General features: G+C 43.4%; 1 protein-coding gene across 1 annotated transcript; it reads right to left on the bottom strand.

Annotated features, from left to right (window-relative positions):
- Positions 1 to 710: 710 nt before the first annotated feature.
- LOC126531142 (follistatin-related protein 1) lies at positions 711 to 16,318 on the bottom strand. Its single transcript, XM_050178559.3, has 11 exons — positions 16,166 to 16,318; positions 16,005 to 16,046; positions 15,802 to 15,826; positions 15,438 to 15,665; positions 15,050 to 15,091; positions 12,623 to 12,687; positions 11,734 to 11,894; positions 8,489 to 8,601; positions 6,339 to 6,402; positions 4,020 to 4,090; positions 711 to 915 (listed from the first exon to the last, which is right to left on the bottom strand). Exons 1-11 carry the CDS (start codon positions 16,178 to 16,180, stop codon positions 878 to 880), a joined length of 864 nt encoding a protein of 287 aa, XP_050034516.1. The 5' UTR covers positions 16,181 to 16,318; the 3' UTR covers positions 711 to 877.
- Between the last annotated feature and the right edge of the window lie 10,346 nt (positions 16,319 to 26,664).

The following is a 26,664-nucleotide window of genomic DNA, read 5'->3' as shown; positions in this document are numbered from 1 at the left end:
CTTCACCCTAAAAGATCACGTTCTCGTGACGCCTGCAGCAAAAAAGACGTTCCACGTCCGCTGCCAAGGTCTGCGAGTGCTGGCACTGGCTAACACTCCCAGGGTTCTACTAGGACACATAAGTAACCAAGAAAGTGGATGGGAAAACGGCGCCGCGGTAGCTCAATTGGTAGAGCATCGCATGCGAAATGCGAAGGCTGTGGGTTCGGTTCCCACCTGCAGCAAGTTGTTTTTCATCCACTTTAATTTCCATTAATTTATTATTTCTTTATTTCATTTATTAAGCACAAGTAATTTCCTTTATGTTGTCCTTGGTGTCAGTGTTTGTTGGCTTCTTATGATATGACTAATAATAATCGGGCCCCTCGGTTAACCCTTCTCGTCATTCTGTCTAAGCCATTTGTGGCGTACATGATGCACACTAAATGGAGCCAAGTGATGTGCAAGGGCACAACACCCATCTACTAGTACTATTACCGACAAAATTGCAGACACATAAAAAACATTTACTCGTGAATGCAACTTACATGATACAGGCTTGGATGCCACGTAATGAAGTTGAATGCTAAGAACAGAATGTTATGCAGTACTGGTATCACAATCAAGTAATCATGCTTATGAGGTGTTGGGATTCCTTTTGCACAATTGCATTTAATTTGTGTTGGTACCATGCTGCTGCAAGTTCATGCAAGAGAGTCAAACACACGATATACTTCTTTTAGAGTATTTATTCAACAATATAAATGTTATACAAGCTGTCCAAAAAATGTTAACGGTCATATTTTCCTCAAACATAACGCTGATTGAAATGTACATCATGCACGTTTTTGCTGCTAGTTGATCAGTGGCAGATTCACAATAAACATTGCATATACATTTAATCTGAGATATTGTTATTTTTCTTGTGATGGTGCCCTGCAAAAAACAAATGCATAAATATATGAATATGCAGCTTGTATCATGTAATCTAAGACATGCCAAAAAACAGAAAAGTCTTCCCGTCTTGCCACTTTCACGAAAGTGCAAATTAAAGGACTTGCAAGGTTTGTGCGAACAGCAGGCCAATATCCATCATGTTTGTCAATGTCATTAGCCTGCTGCTAATATTAGAAATTTAATGTCATTACATATGAACATTTGAATGAGTTCTGAACTCATTCAAACGTAGTTCAAATGTGATAGCATATTCTCTACAAAAGCAGCAACAAGCAAGTACACAATTATTTTTCATCTACAACATGCAAATTATAATGCTAAAATATTTGATGTGATAAATTTATTTCTTCAAAAAAAGCTCTACCCATTGATATTAAATTTGTTGTGTCAAATTTGGTCATGCTGTTCACAACTGACCATAGCTAGCTTGAGCATTGTTTGTAGTTATTATATGGATAACTATCACTTGCTTACTGATAACAAAGTAAAATATTTAAATTAATACAGTTGAACGTTAATATAACAGGTATAACGAACTAAATATTAATTTGACTAGTTGTGCTTTATTTGAATGGTGCATTCTCACGCTATTAGTCAACCTCCTTGTCTCTCCTGACAACGAAATTAAGAATGCGGGATCCAACATGGTATCGGTTTTAGTGAAGCAAATTATTTTTGTTCACACATCACTCAAAATATATGTTCTGGTAGCAAAAATTGCTACCAGAACAATTGCTACCAACCGGAAATTTGGTTAGTGACTGTGTCAAACACAGTCACTAACCAAATTTTTTCACACACCCAATACTTGTGACTTGCACCATTCCTAAGGCACTTTACCCCTAGCACCAATGTATAACAGCTATAAGCTAAATTTCGCACGTCACATAGTGTTTCAGGCATGACCAGCAGTGTGATGCCATAAACATGGCGGCCGTGAACAATGTTGCCATCATGTTGACTAACATGAAACCGCAACTTTGGTGGCATACTCGTAACACAATGCTGGTTAGGCATAATGGAATAAGCAGTGTGGCTGGCAGAGTGGCCGGTGACGAGTTGTTGCAGGAAGCTCACTGCCAATATGTTCGCACTCATAGCATGAAATCAGGCACACAGGCTAGATTAACAGCTGTAATAGCAGAGTATGGATCCACTTATGGTTCTCTCAGCGTTCGAAAAGTCCGTTGGCAGCATGTATGTTTATATGGTCGCACTCGCAGACCTTATTTGTGATCGAGCACGAGATCAAACGCACAAGCTAAACAGTGCTACAGTAATGGAGTATGGATCCACATGTGCTCCCCTCCACGACTGAAAAGTTTGACGACAGACGCCTTGGCTGGACTGCAGTTGGCAAGCCAACATGCCGATTCCACGCGACAACAGCAATCGCGTGGCTGTGTATTCACAGCTGGGGAGAGTGTGTATATGTACCGTGTATTGTAGTTCCTATGCCTCATATTGGCACAGCAAGATGTCAACGGGTCATCGAAATCCACAGGAGACCCTTTACTGGCTTGTTGGAGGCACCATGCTTGCGTTTCTTTTGCATAGACTTGATCGAGATTCTTTTTCTGCCAATATTTGTGTGCATGCTCACAATGAATACTGAATACAGTACAACCTCGTTCATACGTTTTCGGAAAAACAGCAAGAAAAACATATGATCCGAAGTAACTAAAGAAATAGGCAGACTCAGTCATTGTTGAAATCTACATAACGCAAAGTGTTGCATAGATCGTTGCGGCAGGAGACACCGATGTGCATTGAGCAGGTGGTGTTCCGGTGGCCCGAGATGCATATTGTTTTTTTCCTATTGCGTGGTGTTTAAAAACGACGGGAAACCGAAATGAACTCAAGCTGGTGGGCGACGCCACATGCCACCTGCAGCAGGGAATGGTGGCGCATTTGGATTATCGCTTACAAAAGCGTCCAGTATGGCACCAATGGCACTACGCACCATGCACTGTAAAAGAGATAAGTGAAGATGCTTATCGCAATAGGTTTGGCGGCGATAGCTGTGAGTGCAGCATGTGACGACCTGGGCGGGGATTTGCTGGCACCGGAATAAGAAACTGTGCACACTGTCATTTTCACGTGAGACAGGCGGCTATATACTGTTTGCGATTGTTTTCTTGTTCATATGGTATCCTGCAGCCGAAAAGCGTATACAATCGCAGTCTGCAGCAGGAAACGGCAGTGCGTTTTGGTTAGCGCCTATTAAAAGCACGTGCTACGCTTCCAACAGCACCACGCGCTGTGAAACAGATAGGCGAAGATGCTTATCGCAGTAGGATTGGCTGTGATAGCTGTGACTGCCATGTGCAATGGCCTTGGAGAAGATTTTTTGGTACCGAAATGAGAAACTGAGTGCGCACCGGCGCTTTCACGTCAGGTGGGTGAGTGAGTACTGCGGTGAAGCTGCCACGGAGGGCAGCTATATACTGTTCGCGATCGCGTGCGCCTCGTGCATTTTATGTATGCATGGGACCTAGTGGCCGGAAAACATATTGATCACAATTTGGTGCCGTTGGTAAACGTACGAACCAGTAAAAAATAAGTGCAACTTTATTGGGCATTTTTTTTTTGTGTTCTCGATTGTGAACATTGGCGCTGGGAAAACGTATGCAACAGGAACGTATCAACGAGGTTCTCCTGTGTAATGAAGGTACGTTTGTGGCCGATGCGACCTTGTTATAACGAGGTTCAATAGTGTAACAAAGCGCTAGGAGTAAACTCATTGAATAGAAGCAATAATAAGAATGCTTTGCACACTTCCTGACATTTTTTTGGTCTTAATTATGCAATCATTGCTATCATATGCAAAATGAGCATTCCTGTCAAATATCATTTGATGGATCAAATGTCCTCACACACAAATCACATTAAATTCTGTCATGAAAAAGGAGTATAATCGGCTCACACTTGTGAATGTAAAGGGACAGGAACCCCACAAGCTGCGGCACACAAACTCTATTGACTAAAGTGTGAGCACTTGTCAATGGCAAAAATATACAGGCAGAAGGAACACTTTACACATTGTTTTCTAGCAAACCAAGGAATTGTGCGTATGGTCTCACCTTTCTTGTGCTTGGGTGCCTTCAATTCACATGGAAAACTAGCACAGGACCAGTTGCCGCCAGCGCAGACACTACAATTTTTGCATGGAATGAAGGAGCTTGGTTTTACAAGGCAATCCAGAACATTCGGTAAGTCAGTCAGTGCAAGGCATGGGGTTGGAGTTAAAGACAGTACAAAACATAGTTCAAGCACGAAACATCCAGTGTAATGATTCTATCCCACAACTTTTCGATTTCATGCTTCGTCAGTGGTCAAAGTAATGCTCCACCTATGTTATCACGAATATCGGCCAGTTGCAAGTAGATCACAGGAAAAGATTGAAGAAAAGCTAAAGGAACCTTCACAATATGCCAGCCCAAGTGCCTTGGTGCACATATGTAGAGTTTGATGACATGATGACAGCTATAGGAATTGCATCAGAGAAGATGCACTAATGACCAATATGAGCCATCACCTTATTGAACATGGAAAGTCTTATCTTTCCTGAAATCAGCATTGGTAGGTTCCAGTTTTAGACACCTCAGAAATGCAAGTGGCTTTTTTAACTTACTGTCAACATTTTAGTATTTGCGGGCTGCATTGTATACTGCACTAATTTTGACAAGTGTGAAGTTATGCCATCAATCTCAGAATTGTTGTAGCGCAACTGCAGAGTTAAATTACAGAGTGTTTTAGCGTAATTACGGAGCTGCAGACATGACAACACGCATCAATTCTCTCAGAAGTAATGGCCAGACATTCTACCAGACCGCTACCTATACTGCACTTGTATCTGCCGAGTTCCCGTTTCACCAAATGTATAGCCAACATTCCTAAAAGGCATTTTACGTATTGCAAGGAATAAAAAAAGACGCATGTCTAATTCGATAAATCATAATTTGTAATGTAATGAGCAGACTGCAAGCCTTTTACTCAACCAAAATGCACAGGCAAGCATCATTCGGTAGGACATGAGACTACTGAAATTCAGAATGAATTGCTTTCTCTGTGGACTGTTGTGCAAGCATATAAGTTGTAAACTGTTACTAATTTGTGTTCACAAAAGCACGGTAAGTGTGCCTGCTATACAAGTTCTGCATCGAAACAGCTTTAGAGTGAATATGTAATAAGTATGCCTGGTAAAAAGTCCACGCTGCCACTTTCCCTCAAAGCCATGAATCCTTTCCTTCAAATCATACAAGTGTCAGTGCGCACAAATTCCATTCACAAGCACAAAAACCAGAACTGTTGCCACAACAGGTACTCCATAGGCAGACAGGTAATGGCCACATGCTGTGCAAACTGAGGCGATGGCAAGGCAGTAGTTGTGCTTGATAAACATGGTTCAACAATGTTTACCCTTTTACCAGAGGGTTCTTAGACATGACACTCAACTGCTCCGATGGTTTTCTAGTACATGTGAACGTCACGATGCCTGGTAAGTGGTAAGCTCTGGTAAGTGGTAAGCTCTGGTAAGTGCAACATTGCCCATACTATGCTAAGCATGAGAAGTACCATTACGGAGAAAGAAGATCGTCTGGAGGTTTATTCGTTGCATCAATGCTACCAAGATCTCCTGCAACATCACAAGATGCATTAAATTTCTGATGGAAAGTGGTTTCACATTCCACCACTGACTGAATGTATTTCTGAAAGTGATCAATAAAAAGAAATTGTTGCCTGTGCTTGTTGTATTGCTAATAAACAACCTAAACAGTCTAAATACAGTCGACTTCTGTTAGCGGCCTTGACGGGCACGACGAAATTGCTCGAACTACCCGGCGTGTCCAATTAAACAAGGTGCACGAAAAAACCACCCAAACTCTCAAATTCATTTGGCAGCACCTGCCCAAGTCTAACATGCACCCAAATCAAATGTGCGTCCGCTTTCTATGTGTCCAGAGTAGAAAACTAATGTAGAAGTAACGTTAAAGCTCCTAAGCAAAGTGGAAATCTAACTTGCGCTCCATTCTTTAGCAAGAAAAATGGGCAAGGTTCTTCAATGTGTTTCACAATGGCGGCTGGTTCCCTAAAGTCAGCTTTGCCACAGTACATACGGTATTTGTTATGAGGTAAAGCTTACAAATGCCTCGAAGGCAGCTTTGGTGCCCGATTGCACCGCGCAGGCAATTTCCGGTCCAATTTTCATGGGAAAAAAGAAAGGCGGGCATTAGAATAGCACAACTACTGTATCAAACACTGTGAGCTATGGTTATTGCATAAAGATCTTCCTAGGGCAGCTGGAAGTCTACTGTACTGGTCTGTATTTAAGCCTCACGCAAGTAGGCAATGCATGCATACAGTTGATGTGCAGCTCTCCTTGGTCAAGATTTACATACCAATTGCTGCAATCAATCATTATTTCATCTCCGTCCTTATAGTAGTGGTCTTCCAAGGGGCAACCTGCAGAAATTCATAAAAACGTTGCTGTAATAGAGTAATAGAATGTGATAGCACTAATTAAAATATCATTTAATATAGACTCCCGCGGCAAACAGGACCATGAATTTTTTTGCGACTATGCCGAAATATTGCAAGAATAGCAGAACTATGTCACAGTGCAACAGCCACAACCTAGAACTGCATGGCCAGACAAAACATTTTTGTAAGTAAATTCAAACAAGATATTAGTTTAGAAGAGCAAATAAGCGCTAAATCTTTGTGTATTCGGTACTGAGTCTATTGTAAAGCCGCTATATTTGGGACTTGCAACTCGAATGTCTTGCTTTTGCCTCAAACACATCAAATGTTGCTTCAAAGCTAACAGTGCAGCTTAGCTATTGCACACTTTTGCTTGGTATCATTTTTGCACGTACTGCCCACACCTAAAATCACAATCTTGCACTGAAATGCATACGGCACATATAAGCCTCTTTAGTGCCATGCAGCTTCACAGGAGAAGCCAGAAATGGTATTCGATGCTATTGTCAATGCGTCATCAAGAAATCTGGTGAGTAAACTGAATGCAACTTCAACAGGAGTGTCTTAACCCTCCAATGCCAGTTGTCGCGAATTCACTGCATACTGGGGATGCATTCTCACACGATCACTTTTGTAAATACTATCTCATTCGCCTGACAGAGCTCAACTAGCCAATCAGCTCATTCAGTTTTACCCAACTAGCCAGTAAGCCAGCACTGAAAATTATATTGCAGAAAGTGACTTTCTGAGAATATGTCCCTTCATTAAATGCAGCCTATGCCTTGGCAATGCTTTGTGGCTCAAGTGCCCATTGTCACACATTCACGACAATGTTTTCTAGCACTGACATGTGGTGCCATCTAGTTGCATCAGCAGGAGACTGGCAATCATTGTTTAGCGACGGGATCGACGAGGTGCTCATATGTGCAACGTCAACTAGTATTTTCTACAGGCTTTGTGAAAATAAAGAAAGTTCAAGCTACGAAAATTTTCTTTGTATTGTTTGCATCCCAGAGATTACGACGGGTATATAGTGCACTTGACGATGCATTTAATTTTTGGATTACCGCTTTAGCTACGGTATGACATGAATTTGAGACATTCGGCATTTGCAACGCTCGGTGACTGTAGTTAGATGTTGCCCAATGACCTGAAAAGTGCCTTGCTTATAGGCAGGGAATGAATATTGGGTCCTTTTACGTTAGAAAGGGGCTTCGTGCACACTTTCCGTCTGAGGATATCAGCAACGACAGTTGGCTGAGAAGAAGAGAAGTCTTGCAAATTTGGTGCTTGCAGCCAGGTATTCTTTTGGCGGTAAGGGGCACCCACTTGGCCGGGGCAGGAGGGCAGGGCAGGTGGGTGTTGTCGCACATTATTTTATGCCAGGTATCCCTGTTACACAAATTTTTGGAGAGGGAATGTGCCTGTAGTAGCGGGGGGCTCCAGGTTGCTTTGGCTACCTGGTGTTCTGCAACAAGTACCTAATGCATGGTATATTAGTATCTTTGCGTTCAGACCCCATCGGAATGCGGCCATCGTAACGGGGATCGAACCTGTGGCATTCGGCTCAGCAATTCAAAGCCATACCAACCGAGCTATCGCAGTGGGTACTATCAGTAGCTGTGAAGCTTTCTAACAAAACAAGGGGAACAGCATAATGGCTGGCACATCTCATTTGAGGTGGTAACTTTACATTCAATTAATGCATGAGAAATTTTCTGTCTCTACAAATTATTTCACTTTACCAAGCCACTGCTGCAGAGCAAATTCTGTAATGTTTCGTGGCAGGCATCCGTCATCAAGCATCAAATAGAAAGCAAAGTGTCATCTCAATTGATGGTGCAGGAAAGGCAATTATGGGTGAGTGAGTTGCTTTGAGAAACCTCGGACAGGTTTTCAATAATGAACTACATGGCCTATTATTACTAGGAAATACAGAACTGCACAGTGCATCACAGCTGGGCTGATTGACACAAGCGCTCTCAATGAGAACTAGAATTGGCATGTTCAAAACTTAAGACAACCTAGAAGTGTAGAGTCACACGTTCGTTTCGTAGGAAACGCTTACTTTTGATAGGTGGGTGATAAGATGGCCGCATGAAGCCCTGAAACTCTCGTCGAGAAAGCAACCAATCTGAGTTCTTGTCTGCAACCTCCACCATGGCATCAACACAGAGGGTTCTGTAGGAAAAAAAAAAAAAGAAAAGGAAATGCATGTCTTTAGCGATTCTGAAGCTAAAGTGTTTCTTTTTTTTTCTATAATGAAAGGATCTATCTTTTAATAATTTTAATATTTCATTTTAGATGAACGCACATTAACCCTCTACTCAAACCAAAACGTGCAGTTACACTAAGTATGACATCCATAAAAAATGTTAAGTGCTAAAGTATTATAAACAAAAAAGGAGCCTCTGGCAAACTTTAGACAAAAGTTCCAGATGGGTGTGCGTGTTAATGGCCTATACATATGATGTAGATGTGCATATATCGCCCACATCAACAGGCGAAAACTAGCACAAATGCTTAATTCTTACTACATACCAAAGTATTAACAATATATTAAGATTTTAATTTTAAAAAAATTAAATTATGGGGTTTTACGTGCCAAAACCACTTTGATTATGAGGCACGCCGTAGTGGAGCACTCTGGAAATTTTGACCACCTGGGGTTCTTTAACGTGCACCTAAATCTAAGCACATGGGTGTTTTCGCATTTCGCCCCTATCGAAATGCAGCTGCCGTGGCAGGGATTCAATCCTGCGACCGCGTGCTCAGCAGCCCAACACAAGATGTTAATTAAACGATATATTGGTACTGATATTGTTTACATCATCAGGCACAGTATAGCACACAAACCCTTTCTGATTCAATGATTGCTGCAGGAATCTTAATGCCACTCAAAGTGCCATCAGCATAATGTATGAAAAGCAAGCAGTAATGAGCATCTCTTACATCTAACTCTATGGCACTGTGATGTAAATCTCTCTTTGGGCAATTTATAAATATCTTGTAGTCCCGAATGTGTGATTTGTAACATGAATGTGATCATTGTTACGAACACAGGTGAACAAGGAAACAACAACATGTGCTAGTTGCTTTAGACTTGTTTGCATTTCAGTTTACGCTGACATGTCTGACAGGCAGAAAAGCTGCAGCGAGAACTAATGCGAGAAATCGTAGTCCCAGCAACTCTATTACATTATGTATGTAATCTTGGTACCGCATAGCATTGGCTTTACCTGATAATTTGTAAATGGCCACACGTGACACACAGCGACTGGGCCTCTCTGCTGCACCTCTGAAGTCTACCACTTAAACCTACATACATGATGCAGACGGCCATGCAAACAGCCAGCAAATAAATTGTGACCACAATAAACGCACTTTGGAAAGGATGTTCCACATCCATCGTTAACGTTTGTGAGCGGTGGTTCTGACTAACACGCCCAGAATTAGTTCTAGTAGCAACACATAAATACCTCGGAAAGTAGATGGGAGAACGGCGCCGCAGTAGCCCAAGTGGTAGAGCATGGCATGCGTAATGCGAAGACATGGGATCGTTCCCCACCTACAGCAAGGTGTCTTTTTCATCCACTTTAATTAGTAAGTACAAGTAATTTCCTTTATGTTGTCCTAGGTGTCTTCGTATCGGCTTCTTATACTATGACTAATAAATATCAGGCCCCTCTGGGAACCCCCTTTCTTCTCCTTCATTACGTAACGAGGGTCTCGAATCTGGCAAAATTAATGCCTGCAGGTAGCTCGTGTGGGTTTATTGACCAGTTGCCTTCACTCAAAAAGATCACGCACTCGTGTCGCCTGCGGCAAAAAGGATGTTCCACATCCACTGCCAAGGTTTGCAAGTGGAGGCGCTGGCTAACACTCCCAGGGTTAGTTCTGGTAATAACACATAAATACCCCAGAAAGAGGACGGGAAGAACGGCGCGGCGGTAGCTCAATTGGTAGAGCGTCGCACACGTAATGCAAAGGCGGGGGATTGTTTCCCACCTGCGGCAAGTTGTTTTTTCATACACTTTCATTTTTATTAATTTATCCTTTCTTTAATTCAATTAGTAAGTACAAGTAATTTCCCTTGTCTTGTCCTTGGTGTCTGTGTATTGGCTTCTTATACTATGATTAATAATTATTGGGCCTCACAATTAACCCCCTTCCTTCTCGTTCTTTTTTCACTCAGATGCACAATTACATTCACGTTACCAAAACAAAATTTGGAGGACGCTTAAAGGGACACTAAAACGAAACAACAAATCAGTTTAGACTAATAAAGCATTGTTTGAGAACACTGCAGGCAGTCATTTCAACATAATAGTTTCACTATTAGACGAGAAAATGAAGGTCGAAGTATCAGTATTTGAATTTCGCGCCAAAACCTTGACGCCGGTACGTCAATGTGACATCAGGGATTCCAAAGTATGTTTTTGCATTTGGGTCGCGTCGGCTGAGTAAAGGTTCCCGAAACTTGCCATGTTGAATATTTGGTTCCTTTAGAACACAATGTAGTCAATCTGTATGGCTATATAATTAAGTAGGCCCTAGAAGATGCCATAAAAATCCATGACATCACGGCGACCAGGTGTGGGAACTTCAAGGGGCGTCGCCACCAGTCTTTTGTTCTTGCGCTTTTTGTGGTTTACCAAGCGTCTTATCGTGGTAAGAGTGGTGTTTTTGGTGTAGTAGAGAGGCAATTTACTGATCCAGATGAAATTTTTCTCTTTAGTGTCCCTTTAAGCTTCACCTTTAAGAGTGGAATGCGATAGCATTCGAAGACCCTTACTGCTTTCATGCAACTGCAGCTTATGTAACCGTAACGTTTACCGGGAAATGCTTGCTGCGAACACTATGCACGAAGGCGAGCTTTCTTGTAGAAACGTGGCCTTTTGGGTGGGTCAATCTACTGTTATTGTTTCGCACTTTTAATAGTTCAGTCTGAGAAGAGCTAACACAGACATGCGCCGTCGGTGCTTTTTTACATTACACTTGTTTGTGGGCTGCCACTCTAAAAATTCCGAGGAATAGCTTTGCACAGAATGAAAGACAAGTTATGAGCAACTTTGGTGGTAGAGAAGTGGTTGGGTATGCGTGGTTCAGAATTTGGTTCGAAATTCTTTTTGCCGAGGCAACATCCAAGACCGGATTCGGGACGCCGGATTTTCTGCGACATGGGCTCCTTAACGCTATCGCGTTGAAATGCACACAAGAATGGATTAACTGTTATCACCAGAGTGTTCTTAGTAGTGTTAATCATGGCAGCTGTGCAAGAATTAAAGTTCTAAATAAAGGGAATTGACTTACGCTGCCAGTTCCCCTCTGTGTTTCAGCCATGAATGGAACATTGTGTTGTTTCGCCGCACACACTTTGAAAGCTCGTGTGTGCTCAGGAAATCATCAGCATCATGGTCACAGCTGTCAAAAACGTCGTCCACAACCCTAGGGTAGCGCCTGTCATGTGAAACCTAGTTGGAACAAACAAAGCATTAAAATAGAGTACAACATATTAAGAGAACATGCATAAAGACATGGAAAAAAATGGCAGCACAATCAAATGTATTCCTTGGCAGTGGAATATGGTACAATATTTGATTGAAACACAACGAGTTACGAGTACTTTATATCCTTTGTAGCAATTGCTACGATTGGGTGGATGTCATTTTCGCTTAATTACTTCTCTCCACCTTGCAGGTTTCCGCAGAACTATTACGTCTAGTATTTTAAATGTGAGCAGGTTATTTGCTCAGACACTCAGGTATGTGCACTTAGTCAACTGCTAAGAATGAGGTTAGCTAAGTTCTTGTTATGACCACACTTAAAGAAGGAAAGTTATGATGAACAACAAAATAAACACTATTATGAGCATGTGCACACGCATAGTTTTAATGGATTAAGTCAAGAATACACCACTACACCAGAGGTCAAAAGATAAGTTTTTAAGTAACCAACTCAAAAGGGCCGAAAATTTGTGTGATGTTCTTACGTGAGGCAATGAAGCATGCTTTTTCCTTTTTAATTATTAAAGCACCCGGAGACAGAAGGCATAGGGTGCAGATATAAAGAACAAAGAATAGCACCAACATTGCCAGCGCTTTGATTGGATTTTTTGGTGGAAGTGTATAAGCAATGCATGGCAGCAATCAACAAAAGTAGCCACTACTAATGTCACTGCTCGGGTAGCACAACTACTTACCTTAGATTCCAGAAGTTCCACAAAGTGCCTTCGAATGCGATCCCTTTCATGCTGGAAGCAAACAACTAAAACGAGAAAAGATGGCATCCTTCAGATTCAGTGACGGTGCACTACATGCATACCTCCTCTATAGATCAGATAGGTTACTTTCTGATAAAGCTGTTGTTGATTCATAAGTACGACATCTTTATTTGGGAAAAGAGTGTTGGAATTCTTATAAGAGAAAGATATCTAACACGCTTCGCATGTTTTATTCATTTTAAATATGAACATATCAGATAAACATAGACTAAGAAAAATGACTTGGTGTCATTTGGACCACATGATAAACCTCCAACCTATCTTGCTTACAGAAAATTACCAAGCTGTACTGCATGGCAAACTGCTTATTCTGCCATTGTGTGCTGACAAGAATAAATTTAATGTTTCTTATAATTCATTCAACCCATGCAAAACCAAAAGATGGAAATGCCATTTATCATCCACTACAACATCGCATTTTCATAATTCAAAAACGAAATAAATTGTGAGATTCGTGCTGAAACCACGATAAGGTTACGAGGCACACCGTAGTGGGGGACTACGAATTAATGCACGGTACATGGGTATTTTCGCACATCGCCCCCATCAAAATGCAGCCATCATGGCTGGGATTTGATCCCACGCACTCAGCCTTAGCAGAACAAAGCCAAAGCCGCTACACCACCACAACTGATACAATTTAAAGGGGCCCTGAACCACCCCTGGGGCTTGGTGAAATAAAATATTCTATGGGTAGTACACGCTGCTCTGAACATCTCAGCCAAGTGTTGCTGTCGTATGCAGTGCATGGAGATCACAAGCATAGTTCGAAATCACCCCAAACACTCTCTTTTCAGCAGAATCCTGCTCCTCATTCTCTTCTGAATGCTTTATTTCATAATACGGTCTGTTACGTAGCATAAAAGCCGCAGCCGCCACGGAGTGCTCCGACAAGTCCACTGGCTATGCACACTGCGGCTCGCTGAGGACAACAGTGTTTGGCTTGCATTTATCACATCGTAGGCACCAATATGTCATACTATTTATGTTAACATCCAAAATAAAATATGAACTGCACGCCACGGTGACATTTTGAAGGCTGAGCAATGTGGGCACGCCCCACTCCGCTGTAGCCTTCACAGTGCAAGGCATCGAAGAAGGAACGGGAGCACAGCGGAGGCCGTGTTTGACTGCCAATAACTCTGCCTCTGCTGAACACATTGAAGTACTTCTTGACGCAAAGTATTTCTCAAACAGCCTATTTTCACTTCAAATGCCTTTCTCCACTTCGATAAAAAGTGGTTCAGGGCGTCTTTAAGAACAGATGTATTTAGCTACGATAGACTAATCTGATGTAACATTATATTAATGCATTGGCATTCTTTGGGCACCACACGGCCTTTCCAGGGACCAAGTATCTATCTAGCTATCTATGCATGTTTGTTTCCAACCATATTCCCGCCTACCTGAGTCATGGGGTAGCTCAAGGTCGAACAGGCAGGACATCAAGCTGTTGTGCTGAGGAAACAGGGTTCGAAACCAACTGTCGGAACAACTTTGGTCACTGAGTATGTGGCAATGTGTACATATGCGCTGTTCTTCAATGAACCTCTCGTGCCGACATGGGTCACAGTAGATGCAGGACAGGGTAGGTACCACTGTTCGAATAAAATCTTTAATGCCAACTTGAAGCACTGGGTCACAGGTGCTCCTCAAGGACAGCAACCTGACGTGTTAGCTGGCTGCACCCCAAATGCACTGGTTATGTGCCACTTTTCAATGAATGTCTGTGATGCCAATGCTTTAGTGAGCTGGGCCATGAATGCACTGGGTATGTGCTATTGGGTGTGCAGCAAGTGAGAGAACAATTCTCAACGTTTGCAGGCAACGATGGGCCATGCTTCACATCTTGAAGGCCCTGCTTGAACTTCTCTGTAGCACCACTAGATGGCGCAACATTTCCACAAAGAAGCACAAGAGAGGAGCCTGGTTGCCAAGTGACCGTGTTTTCAAGCATTAATCCGCACTGGTGTGCCATGCATTTCTGAGGCCATGTATAGGCTTTGCAGCAACAGTGCTAGAGGGTGCAGAGTGCTCTTAGGTAAGCGCGAAAGAGGAGTCCCGCTGCAGTACATGCTTCATAACACATTTCGACGGAGGCAATATGTTGTGTTGCTATACTGATTCAATGTAGGCATTACCAAGCCGCACTACCATCAAGTCCTCATGAGATGGGTTCTGTTGAATTTTTGATTATATTCTCTATTTGAGGTGTTCATATATAAAGATTATTTTTCTTTCAAATGTGAAGTTATTCATTTTCATGCATTCCACTCAGATCATTTTTTGATGTAGGCAGGAATAAATTGAGAAAAATTAAATAGGCTGATGATTCAAGAATGTTACCTGGTTTCTGGTGATACTTGTGATGAGGCTGCTTGACTTTGGCTAGAAGGAAAAAGTTTGAAAATATGCTTTGCAGGACAGACACCAAGTTTGGTAACAGTGTGATAACTCTAAAGCATTGCCTATGATGTCAATAGTTTTTCTTGGAAAAAGTACCTGCTTGCTTTGTTTGTATTGGCTTCAACAGGCTAGGTTGATATTACAGGACTGCATTACAGGACGAGCACTTGTTTCCAACTCTGGCATTAATTACTTTTCAATTAACAATGTTAGGTGAATAATCATTTCATTTAAAAAGTTCCTGCTAGAGAACACCTTTATTCTTCATACGGGGCGAAACATAGGACTGCAACATCTTACAAGTTCGTGCGTGACTTGAAATGCTCACATTTTTTGCAGACTCCCTTGTGCTTGATGGATATGTGTTTCTGCCACACGCATGCATCTTTGTGAAGTAGGCAGTGGTTGTCGTACGTCAGTCCGTTGGTGCCGCATACGGGCTTGTAGTGGGATGGGCAGTGCTGAACACATTGGCATGACGCTAGGCCGTTGTCCAATATCCGGCACACTCGTCCGGGCCGGCAGATCACAGCGGCGCAGATATCCAGCTGACTGTCTGAGAGGCGGCAAAGCGGATGAACTCATTCTAAACGGCGGCAACTTTGCTCATGCGACTGAAGAAACCAACGTAACAGGCAAGACATTTTTAACAGCTCGCAAGGCAAACAAAGGAAGGAAAATTGAGTGTTTACCTGAGAAGTCATCCTTAACCGGCACCTGTACCAAGGGAATAAAACCAAAATTAAGTGCTTCCCTCATTGTGGCACCAAAGCGACATATGTTTGAGACAGAAGGGCAGACGTCTCTAACGAGTACGAAGCACGTTCGTGAGAAAATCGCTAAGAAACGCAAGTGAATAACGTAGTGCTCACAAACTACACGCCCATATACTCACCGACGCAGCGGATGCCCAATGAGCGATGAAAAGGAACCACGCCTGAAGTGAATGAAGCAAACAACGTTGAATCATGCGTCCGGCACAGTTACGCAAAAAAGTTTTAAAAGTTTCGCTAACTTCGTATTCGTCGTTCGCACGACTAGAAACAGTCGACTTACGTGTGAAAGCCTCATTGTGGGTGTTGCCAAGCGTCCCAGAAGCAATTGACGCCGCTCTTGCGAACGGCAGTAATCAAATTGAGCACGGTTCGGAAAGGCGATCGCACGATCCCGCAGCGGAAACCATGCCTTTGAGTAGCATCCGCTGTATCCGTTTCAGAGAGGAGGAAAAAGAGCAAACGCATACGGATTGTACTAGTGGCGCCATCCTTTGGCGAAGACTTGTTTTTCTAGCGCGGGTTATTTTGAGCTATTGAAGATGAAACGCAATGTAGAAATGTGTTAACACAAAGTAATAGACAAAGCACGAACCAACTAATCGGTTTTGAACGAGCGAATTCCCTGCTGAGTACTGTAAGATGAGTGATGATGAAAGTTACCTCCTTTCTCTTGCCTCTCTCACATGTAAAATTGTCGCATTAAGTTACGCAGCGCCCACATGTTGTTGCATACCTGAAACGCGCTAGAGTTACTGTATATGCTACAAAATGTCATTTGGTAGCACATACAGTAACTCTAGCGTAATTTGGTTGCGTGGCAGTCATTATCAGTTTTTCGTTGATAATCCCGTAGGGCTAGAGGAACCCAAATGAAGGCAGCACGCCATTCGTCCAAAGCGACCACGCCCGCTTTACGCGAGTGGTCAAGAGCGCGAATGAATGATACCCAACGCTCCCACGGTAGGCTTGCAAGAGTTGTACATATGTAGTACTGTAGATGTCAGTGGGCAAATGTTCATGGTCCGTGAGAATCGTGAAAAAAATTATGCGCAAATTTGGCATGCAGCTAATCAAAGAATGAAGAGCTTGTTCGCATATGATTCAATTGCTACGTATAAAATTTTGCCAAATGTGTCACATTGACAACTAGAATGCGGAAGTGCAACGTAAAGAGCATTCATGACAAATTTGCGATGCATGATAAATTATCATATTCTTCTTTTTTTTCTTCTAAATTATTTCAAATTTGAACGAAAATAACATAAATAGCACTCCGTTTTCCTTAACGTTAAATTTGCTTTTTTTTTTCTGTGACTCTGTGACATCTTTGGAAGTTCCTAACTGCCCAAACAACAACACAAAAAGACAGGACGTTGAAAGGCCTACACACGCGTACCCATAAACTGCATCTCGGAAGGCACTATGTAGTGATAGTTTCATGCAGAGTTATGTTCTGGCAGACTCGTGTGTTAGCATTCGTATGTCTCAGTTCCCTCGGTAAAATTTCTTCCACATTGCTAATACGTGTCTGCTCCTTTCTACGAGTTGTCAATACGCTATACTTTAATATGAATCTGCATTACGTACCACGTCCATTGTGCAAGTTCTTAACTTATATTGTGTGTGTTACATTAGCCAAACTCGTTTGCCTCGTTCATTTGCATACTGTATAGTTCCGCGACACATTATTACTTCTATTACACTTCTGCTGATGGCGGAAACTCGTTCCCTATACAGTACCTACGGCGGCGCTTATATCGGTAGCCTTTCTGCGGCGTTCATTTTTTTATGTTACTAGGCGTAGGCGAATATTCGAAGTGGAATCGAACACTACATAATAGCTATTCCCATATCCGTAATCGAAAAGGAACTATCCGGTTTTTTTCGAATATTTGAATCTAACCAAATATTTTGCTACAACCGAATGCTAAAATCTGTTTACTGTTCTCCGTCTGCTTAACAAAGTATCACAAATTACCAAAACTGAGACTACGAGAAAAGTTTTCGAAGCATTGCAGAAACTAAATGCGTAGTGCAAGTTTTGTTTTCGGTTTTGCCGTAGAAGTATATACATGACCTGTAGCGTATCCAGGGGGGGGGGGGGGGTGCTACCGGGCTTGAGCCTCACCCCCCGCCCCATCCCGAATTTTTTTCGGCCTGCGCCTTGCTTCCTTTTATGGCTGGCACGTCGCCTATGAACAAAGACGCATGTCCTTTGAACGCCCGCTTTAGGCAAGTACAGGATGGCACACACCTTTAAGCATAGACCAATGCTTTATTCAAGGTAATAGTTGTATTATTATACACCAAGCATAGGAAACTTAACAGGGAATGGTGGTGCCATAGCCCCCCCCCCTCCCCACCTCCCGAAAAAAATAAATATATCCTGGCTACGCACCTGCACATGACGACCTGTGATTTTTGCTTGTAGCCTGTCATTCAGCGTTTTTGGCAGTCTAGAGTCATGTACCAGTTTTTATAGCCTTTACGCTATAACCTGGGATGTTTTACTTCCAACGGGCCCTTTTACATGTGTCTACGGCAAACAAGTGTTTGAGCGGCATTTTCTTTTTCAAGAACTTTTCATCTGTTCTTCTTTTTTTCGGGGGGGGGGGGGGGGGAGCAAGCCTTACAGCAGTCATTCTTTCTTGGAAAGCTTGTTTACAACCAAGCTCGCAAGGCATGGGCTACATGCGCGCGGCGAACTTTCACGACTGGCTTCGCGAGTCAGAAAAAGAAGCAGCGGCATGAACGGAAAAGAGGTTGCCGCTCGTTGTCCGCGCGTCGCTATCAGTGTGACCTATGTTATGCATGATATCGGCCTGAAATTCGGCGTCGCAAGATTGGGCAACGCTCCAGCTCACTGCCCTTTGTCGAACTAAGCGCCCTTCTTGAGTGCATGTCACCTTGTGCACCCACGCCCAGTTTGTTGAAGATGGACACACTTCCGGTCTGTCTGGCTCCGGCTGTACGGCAACAAGCCACGAGAGGCAAAGCAGCCTCCCAAGGAATTCTCCGCCACTTCCACTTGTCCCAACCTTACACAGCGACGGACCACAAAAAAGGAAACCTCTCGAGGAATTCTCCGCCGATTGTCCGGAGATGTTATATTTAAGGCCGCCCGGGGTCTGCGATTACCAGAACCGCTAGGGATTCTGATGAAGTCATCACTATCTTGTATGCAAATCATGTAAATAAATTTCTTATCGTTTTCATTATCATGATTCCCGCCTTCGTCATCGTCTCCTGATTCCTGTGCTAAAGACCCATCTCGTCCGGTCCTATCACCTGTGCCTCCTTTGATGCGCAATTGCATGATTTGTGATTGCCTCTAGAGTAATGTTCAAGCTGCATACCAGGGGCGCGTACAGGAGGCATGGTGGGGGGGAGGCGGCCGAGTTTCGGTATCAATTGGGAAAAAGTGCAAAACTAAATTATTATAAATTTTATAAGGTATCACACGCCAAAGCCACTCTATTAGTATATGCGGTACGCCGTAATGGCGGACTCCGCATTGATTTTGACCACCTGGGCTTCTTTAACGTGCACCCATTGCACTTAGACGGGTGTCTTTTGCATATCACCTCCAGCGAAATGCGGCCGCCGGGATTTGATTCCACACCCTCGTGCTTAGCAGCGCAACGCCAAAGCCATTATGCTACCACAGCGGGTGACGCCCAAACTAGGCAATTGCTTGCAGCCGACGTGCATTTCTTTCTTTGCATCCCTTTCTTTCCGCATCCCCCCCCACCAGAAAAAAGAGAACATTGTTGCGGTGCAAGGACGTGTTGTTACGTGGTCACATTTCGATTTTATTAGAGAGCTTTAGATTATAGGGGACGCAAGCTGCTTGCGTACGCAAGGACTAAAGGCGTCGGTACTGCGCATGCGCAGACAGAGACGTAGGGGTCTGCCCATGCACAGTACCGTCGACCTTAGTTCTTGCGTATACGCAAGCCGCTTGCGTCCCCTAATCTAAAGCTCTCTATTTTCCCTTAATTTGAGGCAGTCGACTAATCGTGAACACATTGCCTTGTTTTTTTTTTTCTCGACCAGAACAGTGGTTAAATGAAGCGCCACAATACGGCGCTACCACCGTCCGGTAATGCGGTGTTAATCAAACACCCTTTCATATACCGTAATACCGGTCACGCTAGAACACTCTTTCTGGCCAAGCCAGATGGGCGGCCGGAGTAAACTTAAAGGGACACTAAAGTGAAAAATGATTTCTTCTGCATCAGTAAATTACCGTTCTACAACACGAAAAACATCACTCTTACAACGATAAGACGTTTGGTAAGCCAGAAAAAGCGCAAGAACGAGATACGGGTGGCGACGCCTACTTGAGTTCCCGCACCTGGGGGCTGTGACGTCTTGAATTTTGATGGCATCTTCCAGGGCCTACTAATTATATATAGCGGTACAGATTGACTACATTGTGTTCTAAAGGAACCAAATATTAAACATGGCATGTTTCGGGAACGTTTATTCAGCCAACGCGGCCCAAATGCGAAAACATACTTTGGAATCCCTGACGTCACGCTGACGTACGTACCGGCGCTGGGGTTCGGCGCGAAATTCAAATACTGATACTTGGACCTTCATTTTCTCATCTAATAATCAAACTATTTTTTTTTAAATGACTGCCTGCAGGGTTCTCATACAATGCTTCATTAGTCTGAACTGATTTATTGTTTCGCTTTAGTGTCCCTCTAAATTTCCTTGACGACGGGCGCCTGGCCATCGCCGCCGGACAAAGTTCGTCGCTGGGACGCCGGTGTCTGCTTCATGTACTAGGCTTAAGGTTGTCGAGTTTTTTTTTTTTCTTTGTATGACAATTAGCGATTTTGTTTAACGCTAATCCTTTGTCCTTGATTGCTAGCTTTCTTTACATTAGCCAGTACAGGTGGAGTACCTAAATATATGGAAATACGTATATATTCCTGCGGTAAGCATATGTGCCTGTGTATTTGACTGTTCGATATTCGATATTTACTATTCGATTCGTATTCAAGAAAGCTGATATTCGCCCACCTCCAATCATTATCTGTTTTATTGAGTGGTACGTCACTTTCAGAAATGGCAGTTTCTGCCGAAGTTTCGAATAGGGAAAGTTACGAATCCATTACGTATACTCGAAAGAAACGACAGCTGTATGTAGAATTCAACGTTAAATATTTTCTCATCTTTAAATCAGCTTGAAGTATGAAGTAAGCGCAGAATCCGTTTGGTAAAAAAGGAAATCAGGCTTCTATACAATCACACATGCATGTAATAGCGTTCGTAATTACACGTCCCGACTACTGAGCAGCTCGTAAATGATAAGAAAAAGAACTACTTCGCGTTATCTAGACCACCATGCCAACGGCAGTAATGAGACAAGAGATCTATATGTTGAGAGGTCACGTAGCGTTCGCTGAAAGTGGGAAGTGTCATAATACAGCACCGCACATTGATTTGGATAGATGAAAACATGGCGAGACTGGCCTAATAACAAACCGGGCGAACTTCGTATATAAGCTGCCTAAAGGTGAGTCACTCTTATTAAATAACCGTAAATTATTGAGCAAAAGTTGTGTGCGGACGCTCAGGGACCACACGACAGCGGCATCTATCCTGCCTTATAATCATCCGAAACACACATTCATCCTTCCGTACCCCTCTACACTCATCCAACAAGTGTTATTTTACCATTTATATAAAAGCCGACTGCCGTTAATTCGACCTCGGTTCGTTCGACTTTTCGCTTAATTCGAACGCACTCTAAGTTCCAGCTAGAACTCATAGATTGCTATGAAAGGAAAACTTGTTTAGTTCGAACTCGAAGGCATGCCGGTTCGGTTAATTCGATCCTCACGGACCCGCACCAGAACCCCTCAGGTGAGCAGCGGTCACTACAAACTTGAAAACACAAGAAATTGAGGAGACGATGCTACTGCTTACCTAGGCGTGAAGATGTTTTATATAGTTTGAAGTTTATTAGGAAAAGTAAAAAAATACGTGCTCGGAGATCCGACATTATTGTTAAAGGTACCCAGCAAAACATTTCATGGGGCATGCACCTCAGTAGCAGCACACTAACAAAGTAAATCTCTTTTTAAAATTAATAAGGATATGATAAATAAAGAATAGAGTAATTACAGAATTCATTATCAGCAAAAAAGCATGAGCGGAATACAATACATTTCAGCACTTGCTAAGTAAAGTGCAACTTTACGTATAGTAGTAAAAACTTTGACTTTACTTATAGTAAGGTTTAAAGTAAGTATAAGTAAACGGTTATCATTTCCCCGGAAACTACGCTAAAAGCTGAGCTGATTTGACATTGCCTTTCAGTTCGTTCCATGTCTCAGTGCCTAAATATTGAAGTGTCTGACTACCACAGTTAGTCGGTATTTTGGGGTGAAGAAACTGATAGCGCAGTCAAGACTGAGTTAAACGAAAGGAAGAGGTCAGATACACGTAAGCAAGCGTAATTTGTCAGTGCTAATCAAATACATTAAAGACGTCATATTATATTTAGCAAGGTCATAGACGGTAAGCATATTCAAAAAGGAAAGCGGCACTATCTTGAGACACACTTGTTGATATAATTCGTAGGGCTCATTTCTCAAGTATGTATATCGGTGACAAGTGAATTTTGTATATAGTTCCCCGTGTAGCTATGCAGTAACTAATGTGAGGCCATATATTGGGTGCACATTAACGAACTCCAAGTGGTCAAAATTAATCCGAAGTCCCTCACTAGGGTGGACCTCATAATCAGATCGTGGTTTTGGCACGGGAAGCTCCAGAATATTTTCTAAGTCCACACACTTAGCAAATACGTGTACATCAGAAGAGGCTTTCTTTAGTATAGAACGTACATACCACACGATCGTGATAAATTTATTTTTATCTTTTGGTGGCCGATGCTCCTTCCGTCCGTGATTGCCGCTTGTTTTGCGGCGCATCACGTTGAGTCACTGTCGGCGACGCTATTCGGGTCATGCTGGTTGAGACGCGTTTCAAGATCAAGAAGCAAAAAGGGACGACAAATTACTCCAAGGAATACTAACATGATTCAATTGTTTCATTTTGCTGCCGCCTGTCAATTCCACCTTTCGGGTAATTCGACCAAATCTTGCGGTCTCGCAAAGATCGAATTAACGGGAGTCGACTGTATACGAAAGAAAATAGTAGTCAACAACTTCGAATAGCCAATTCTCGATGCGAATCAAATAGAAGGGACTATTCGATTCATATTCAAGATTGTGAATATTCGCGCACGACTAATCAAAAGCGAAAGCAAGGTTTAGCGTTGCGTTGCAGCTCCTCGGGGTGTTTGTCTAAGAACACGCGGAAACGACACGTTGGTGTGGCGCCGCACGCGAGGCAATTACTGCTGCGCAGCAAGAACGCCGCCTTGGCAGCTACCAGGTAGGTGTTGCCGAACGTTGGCATGATTATTGTTGTTAATGGCTCTACAGGCGGGATGAGGAGCGCAGCCAGCGGCGTTGCGAGCGTCGCGCCTCGATGGTGCGACGCCTGCAATGGTCGACTGCATGTGAGGCGTTTATAGCTTGAAGCCTACTGTATGCGTTCCGCTCAGACCACATATGCTCATAGCTGCGCTGTGCATGGGCGCACAACGTTCATGTCAGCAGCAGAAACGGGAACGCTAGCGACAGCGAGTGATGAAAGATGACGATAGCGAAGAGAGCGCGAGGGGGAGAGCGGAGGAGGAGAGTGCAGCGGAGCCGTGAGGCGGAAAGCGAAGGAAGTGTGTACGCGTAGTGCCGCTGAAGACGAGCTAAGCGGTAACAATGGATATAGGAGATGGCGCTAGAGTGGCGTGCGTCGTCTGTCCACCGATGACGCCAGCGATGCTACGCACGGAAACAAAGCGCCGCATCAGCAGAGGCCTGTCTTCGGAGACCTGTCTGCAGCGGCCGCTGTGAATCGCGTCTACGCGTCACCCACGCGCTGCCTCTCGCGATCTCCCGATTCGCGAGGCAGTCGCGCCACACTTTGCTCCGTTTGCAACGTGCCGCACGAGAGATTGTCCGCGCCAGCCAATATATCGCGAAATGAAACCAGGCTGAGCTCAAATTTCGCATTAGAGAGTATCGTAATCGTTGGCGAATTTTATATATATATATATATATATATATATATATATATATATATATATATATATATATATATATGTAAACGCACAGCGCATCTGTTGCGCCTCTGAAGACCTTAGCCATCGCGGGCGGACCGCGCATGCGCCGTCAGCCCAGTGACAGTATTATGGCGCCGGTGGCACGAACGCCCCTCAAGTGTCCGCACAATTGCTATCGCAATAAAAGGTAGCCGTGCCTGCCACACTGTAACAGTTTGACAGCTGGAGAGATGTTCTGTAAGTGTCCGTCTAGTGGATTGTCCATTTCGGCCGCCGATGATTGGCTGGAACAGAGTACGAGCGAGAAGGAGATAGGCTGGGGGCGCCTGCCTCGTTTTTTCTCGTACCCCAGCGCAGTCAAACAACATTTCAGCAGAAGCCCAAATGGACAGTCCACTAGGTGGACAGTTACAGAACACCCCCTCGCCCTCCCCCCCCCCCGTCCCCTCTGTCCCCTCTGAGCGGTGGCCAGCAGAGAAAAAGGAATCAGAAAAGATGGAATAGAATAAAGAAAGGTAACGAAGGTAATCGAAGAGATAAGCTATTAATTCCTTAGGCGTAGTTAAGCGTGACATTATGGTGGTGCATGGGAGCGCTAAGATGACGTGTATCTTAGCGCTTGCCTTTTACCTTCGTTGCTTGAAGGATCAGCAGATCGAAGCATCCTTCACTGGCTGACAATCTGCGCATGTCCCTCTTTTCATTAGTCTCTTTCGGTGTCCTAAAATGTGATCGGTGGACCAGAATATAGAGGGTGTATAGTTTTCTTTTTGTGTCTAACAGAGTACTAATAAAATAATGTCTACAAAATTCACTCGAGTTACGTCACTACACGCATAAATTATCTTCTCAGGCGGACATTACTTGCAATAAACACCAAATAATTCCATTAATTAATTAAACTAAAACATAAATTAACTTCTTAATGACACATATTAAGGGACATGTTCATAACTAAATACACCCACCCCCACACATAATACACCCTGTGCCTTCTTGGGCTGAACCCTCGGGTACACTGCTGTCTCTTCTCGCTGCCGGCTTATTTTAACGCCTGCGCTGAGGCTGTTTGCAGTTAGTTTGTTAGGCCTCCCACGTCGATACCATCTAGATAAACGACCAGCGAACTGGGTGGGGTTTAGATGAGGAAGTTGATAGTGCAATGAAGAAGGAGATATGTGCTTCTGATCTCGCCTATATATGATCACCTGTATTTGTTCATGGCAAAATTACCTGTTGGGGTCAACTAAAACGAGTGGACGGTGACGATCGTCATGGCGAGTGGACGGCGACGATCATGGTTACTACTCTCGAGAGTAGTAACCATGAGCCACTTCACCTGGTCCTGGTCTGAGCTTTCACCTGGTGGCGGCGGGGATCGAATGGGCAGAGCAGGTCGGATACCTTTCACAGCGCAGTTAAGGCTACCAATACGAGCGTTGATAGCTTGTAACTTAAGTGCAAGAGGAGTGTAAGGAGTGCAATATCTTGCAAAATGCGAGATACGGGTGACACGTGCGTGTGTGATTAAATGCATGAGAGGCCTGCGCAAAAGACTGTTTCCGGGCCACGAAAATATTTCACAGCCACCCTTCACCAAGAGAGCTCAAAAAGACAATTCATTTGACATGCCACTTCCCGGTTTATGGCCTCTACACTTTTTTTTTTGCTAGTGTGCTAATGCCCACGAGGCATGTAGCACAACACGGAGTCAACTGATATATATATATATATATATATATATATATATATATATATATATATCTATATATATATATATATATATATAATATCATGAGCCATTCCACTCTGTGAATGTAGATGACCAGCGAATTAAGCTGTGTAGCACACGACAAATAGGTGACACAGAAGTTTGAACAAAGGTATGAACACATTTATTATTATTATTTTGATCGGTGGTCATTGCGACGAAAAGTACGCACACACATTTATTTTTATGCATCCGCGTTCATTCGTGTTATACATTCGTTATATAGATTCGTGTTTTCATTTCGCGACATATCGAGGCAAATAATTTGATACCGAAATCACCGCAGTGACTGGCAGTGGGCCAGTGCCGTCAGTGCCTTCGCAGAGGGAGGGGAAGTATGGGAACGCTAGCATGACTAGTGGCAACGGAGCCAGCTGTGGAAGAAGACGACGACGAACGCTCAAGCAGTGACACGAGCCATTGCTGATGATGATAGTTTTTGCTCACACACATTTGTTCACGGACACGAAAAATGCACGGAACCCTAGCCATGAACAGCTTCAACGTAATATATACCTATAATGACACATGAATATGATTCAGTAAAACGAGTTCTTGGGCGAGTTGGCCACTTATTGCAGGCGTAACAGCAGCGCAAAAAAAAATACACACAAAAGGAAGGAACACTGACAGACACGGACAGTCGCAGTGACTGTCCGTGTCTGTCAGTGTTCCTTTATTTTGTGTATGTTTTTTGGCGCTGCTGTTATGCCTGCAACATGAATGTGAACCGCCTCCCCATTTTTTGAGCAAAGGACGGCTGCATTTGCGAGTTAGAAGGCGGAACCTGCACTATAGCGCTGAAGACCGACAACAATCGGAGATGGATTGGAAGAGGCACGCCTCTCGACAAATGCGC

This window comes from Dermacentor andersoni, chromosome 5 (assembly GCF_023375885.2).
Source record: "Dermacentor andersoni chromosome 5, qqDerAnde1_hic_scaffold, whole genome shotgun sequence".
Classification (NCBI taxonomy): Eukaryota; Metazoa; Arthropoda; class Arachnida; order Ixodida; family Ixodidae; genus Dermacentor; species Dermacentor andersoni.
The sequence above is the reverse complement of the archived record's forward strand: the minus strand, read 5'-3'. Positions and strand labels throughout refer to the sequence as shown.

Coding starts and splice junctions, on each gene's coding strand:
- LOC126531142 (XM_050178559.3), bottom strand. Junction 12,688..15,049: donor CAAGTATCACCAGAAACCAG/GTAACATTCTTG, acceptor TTCTCGTTTTAG/TTGTTTGCTTCCAGCATGAA. Junction 916..4,019: donor GGCACCCAAGCACAAGAAAG/GTGAGACCATAC, acceptor TGTTTTTTGCAG/GGCACCATCACAAGAAAAAT.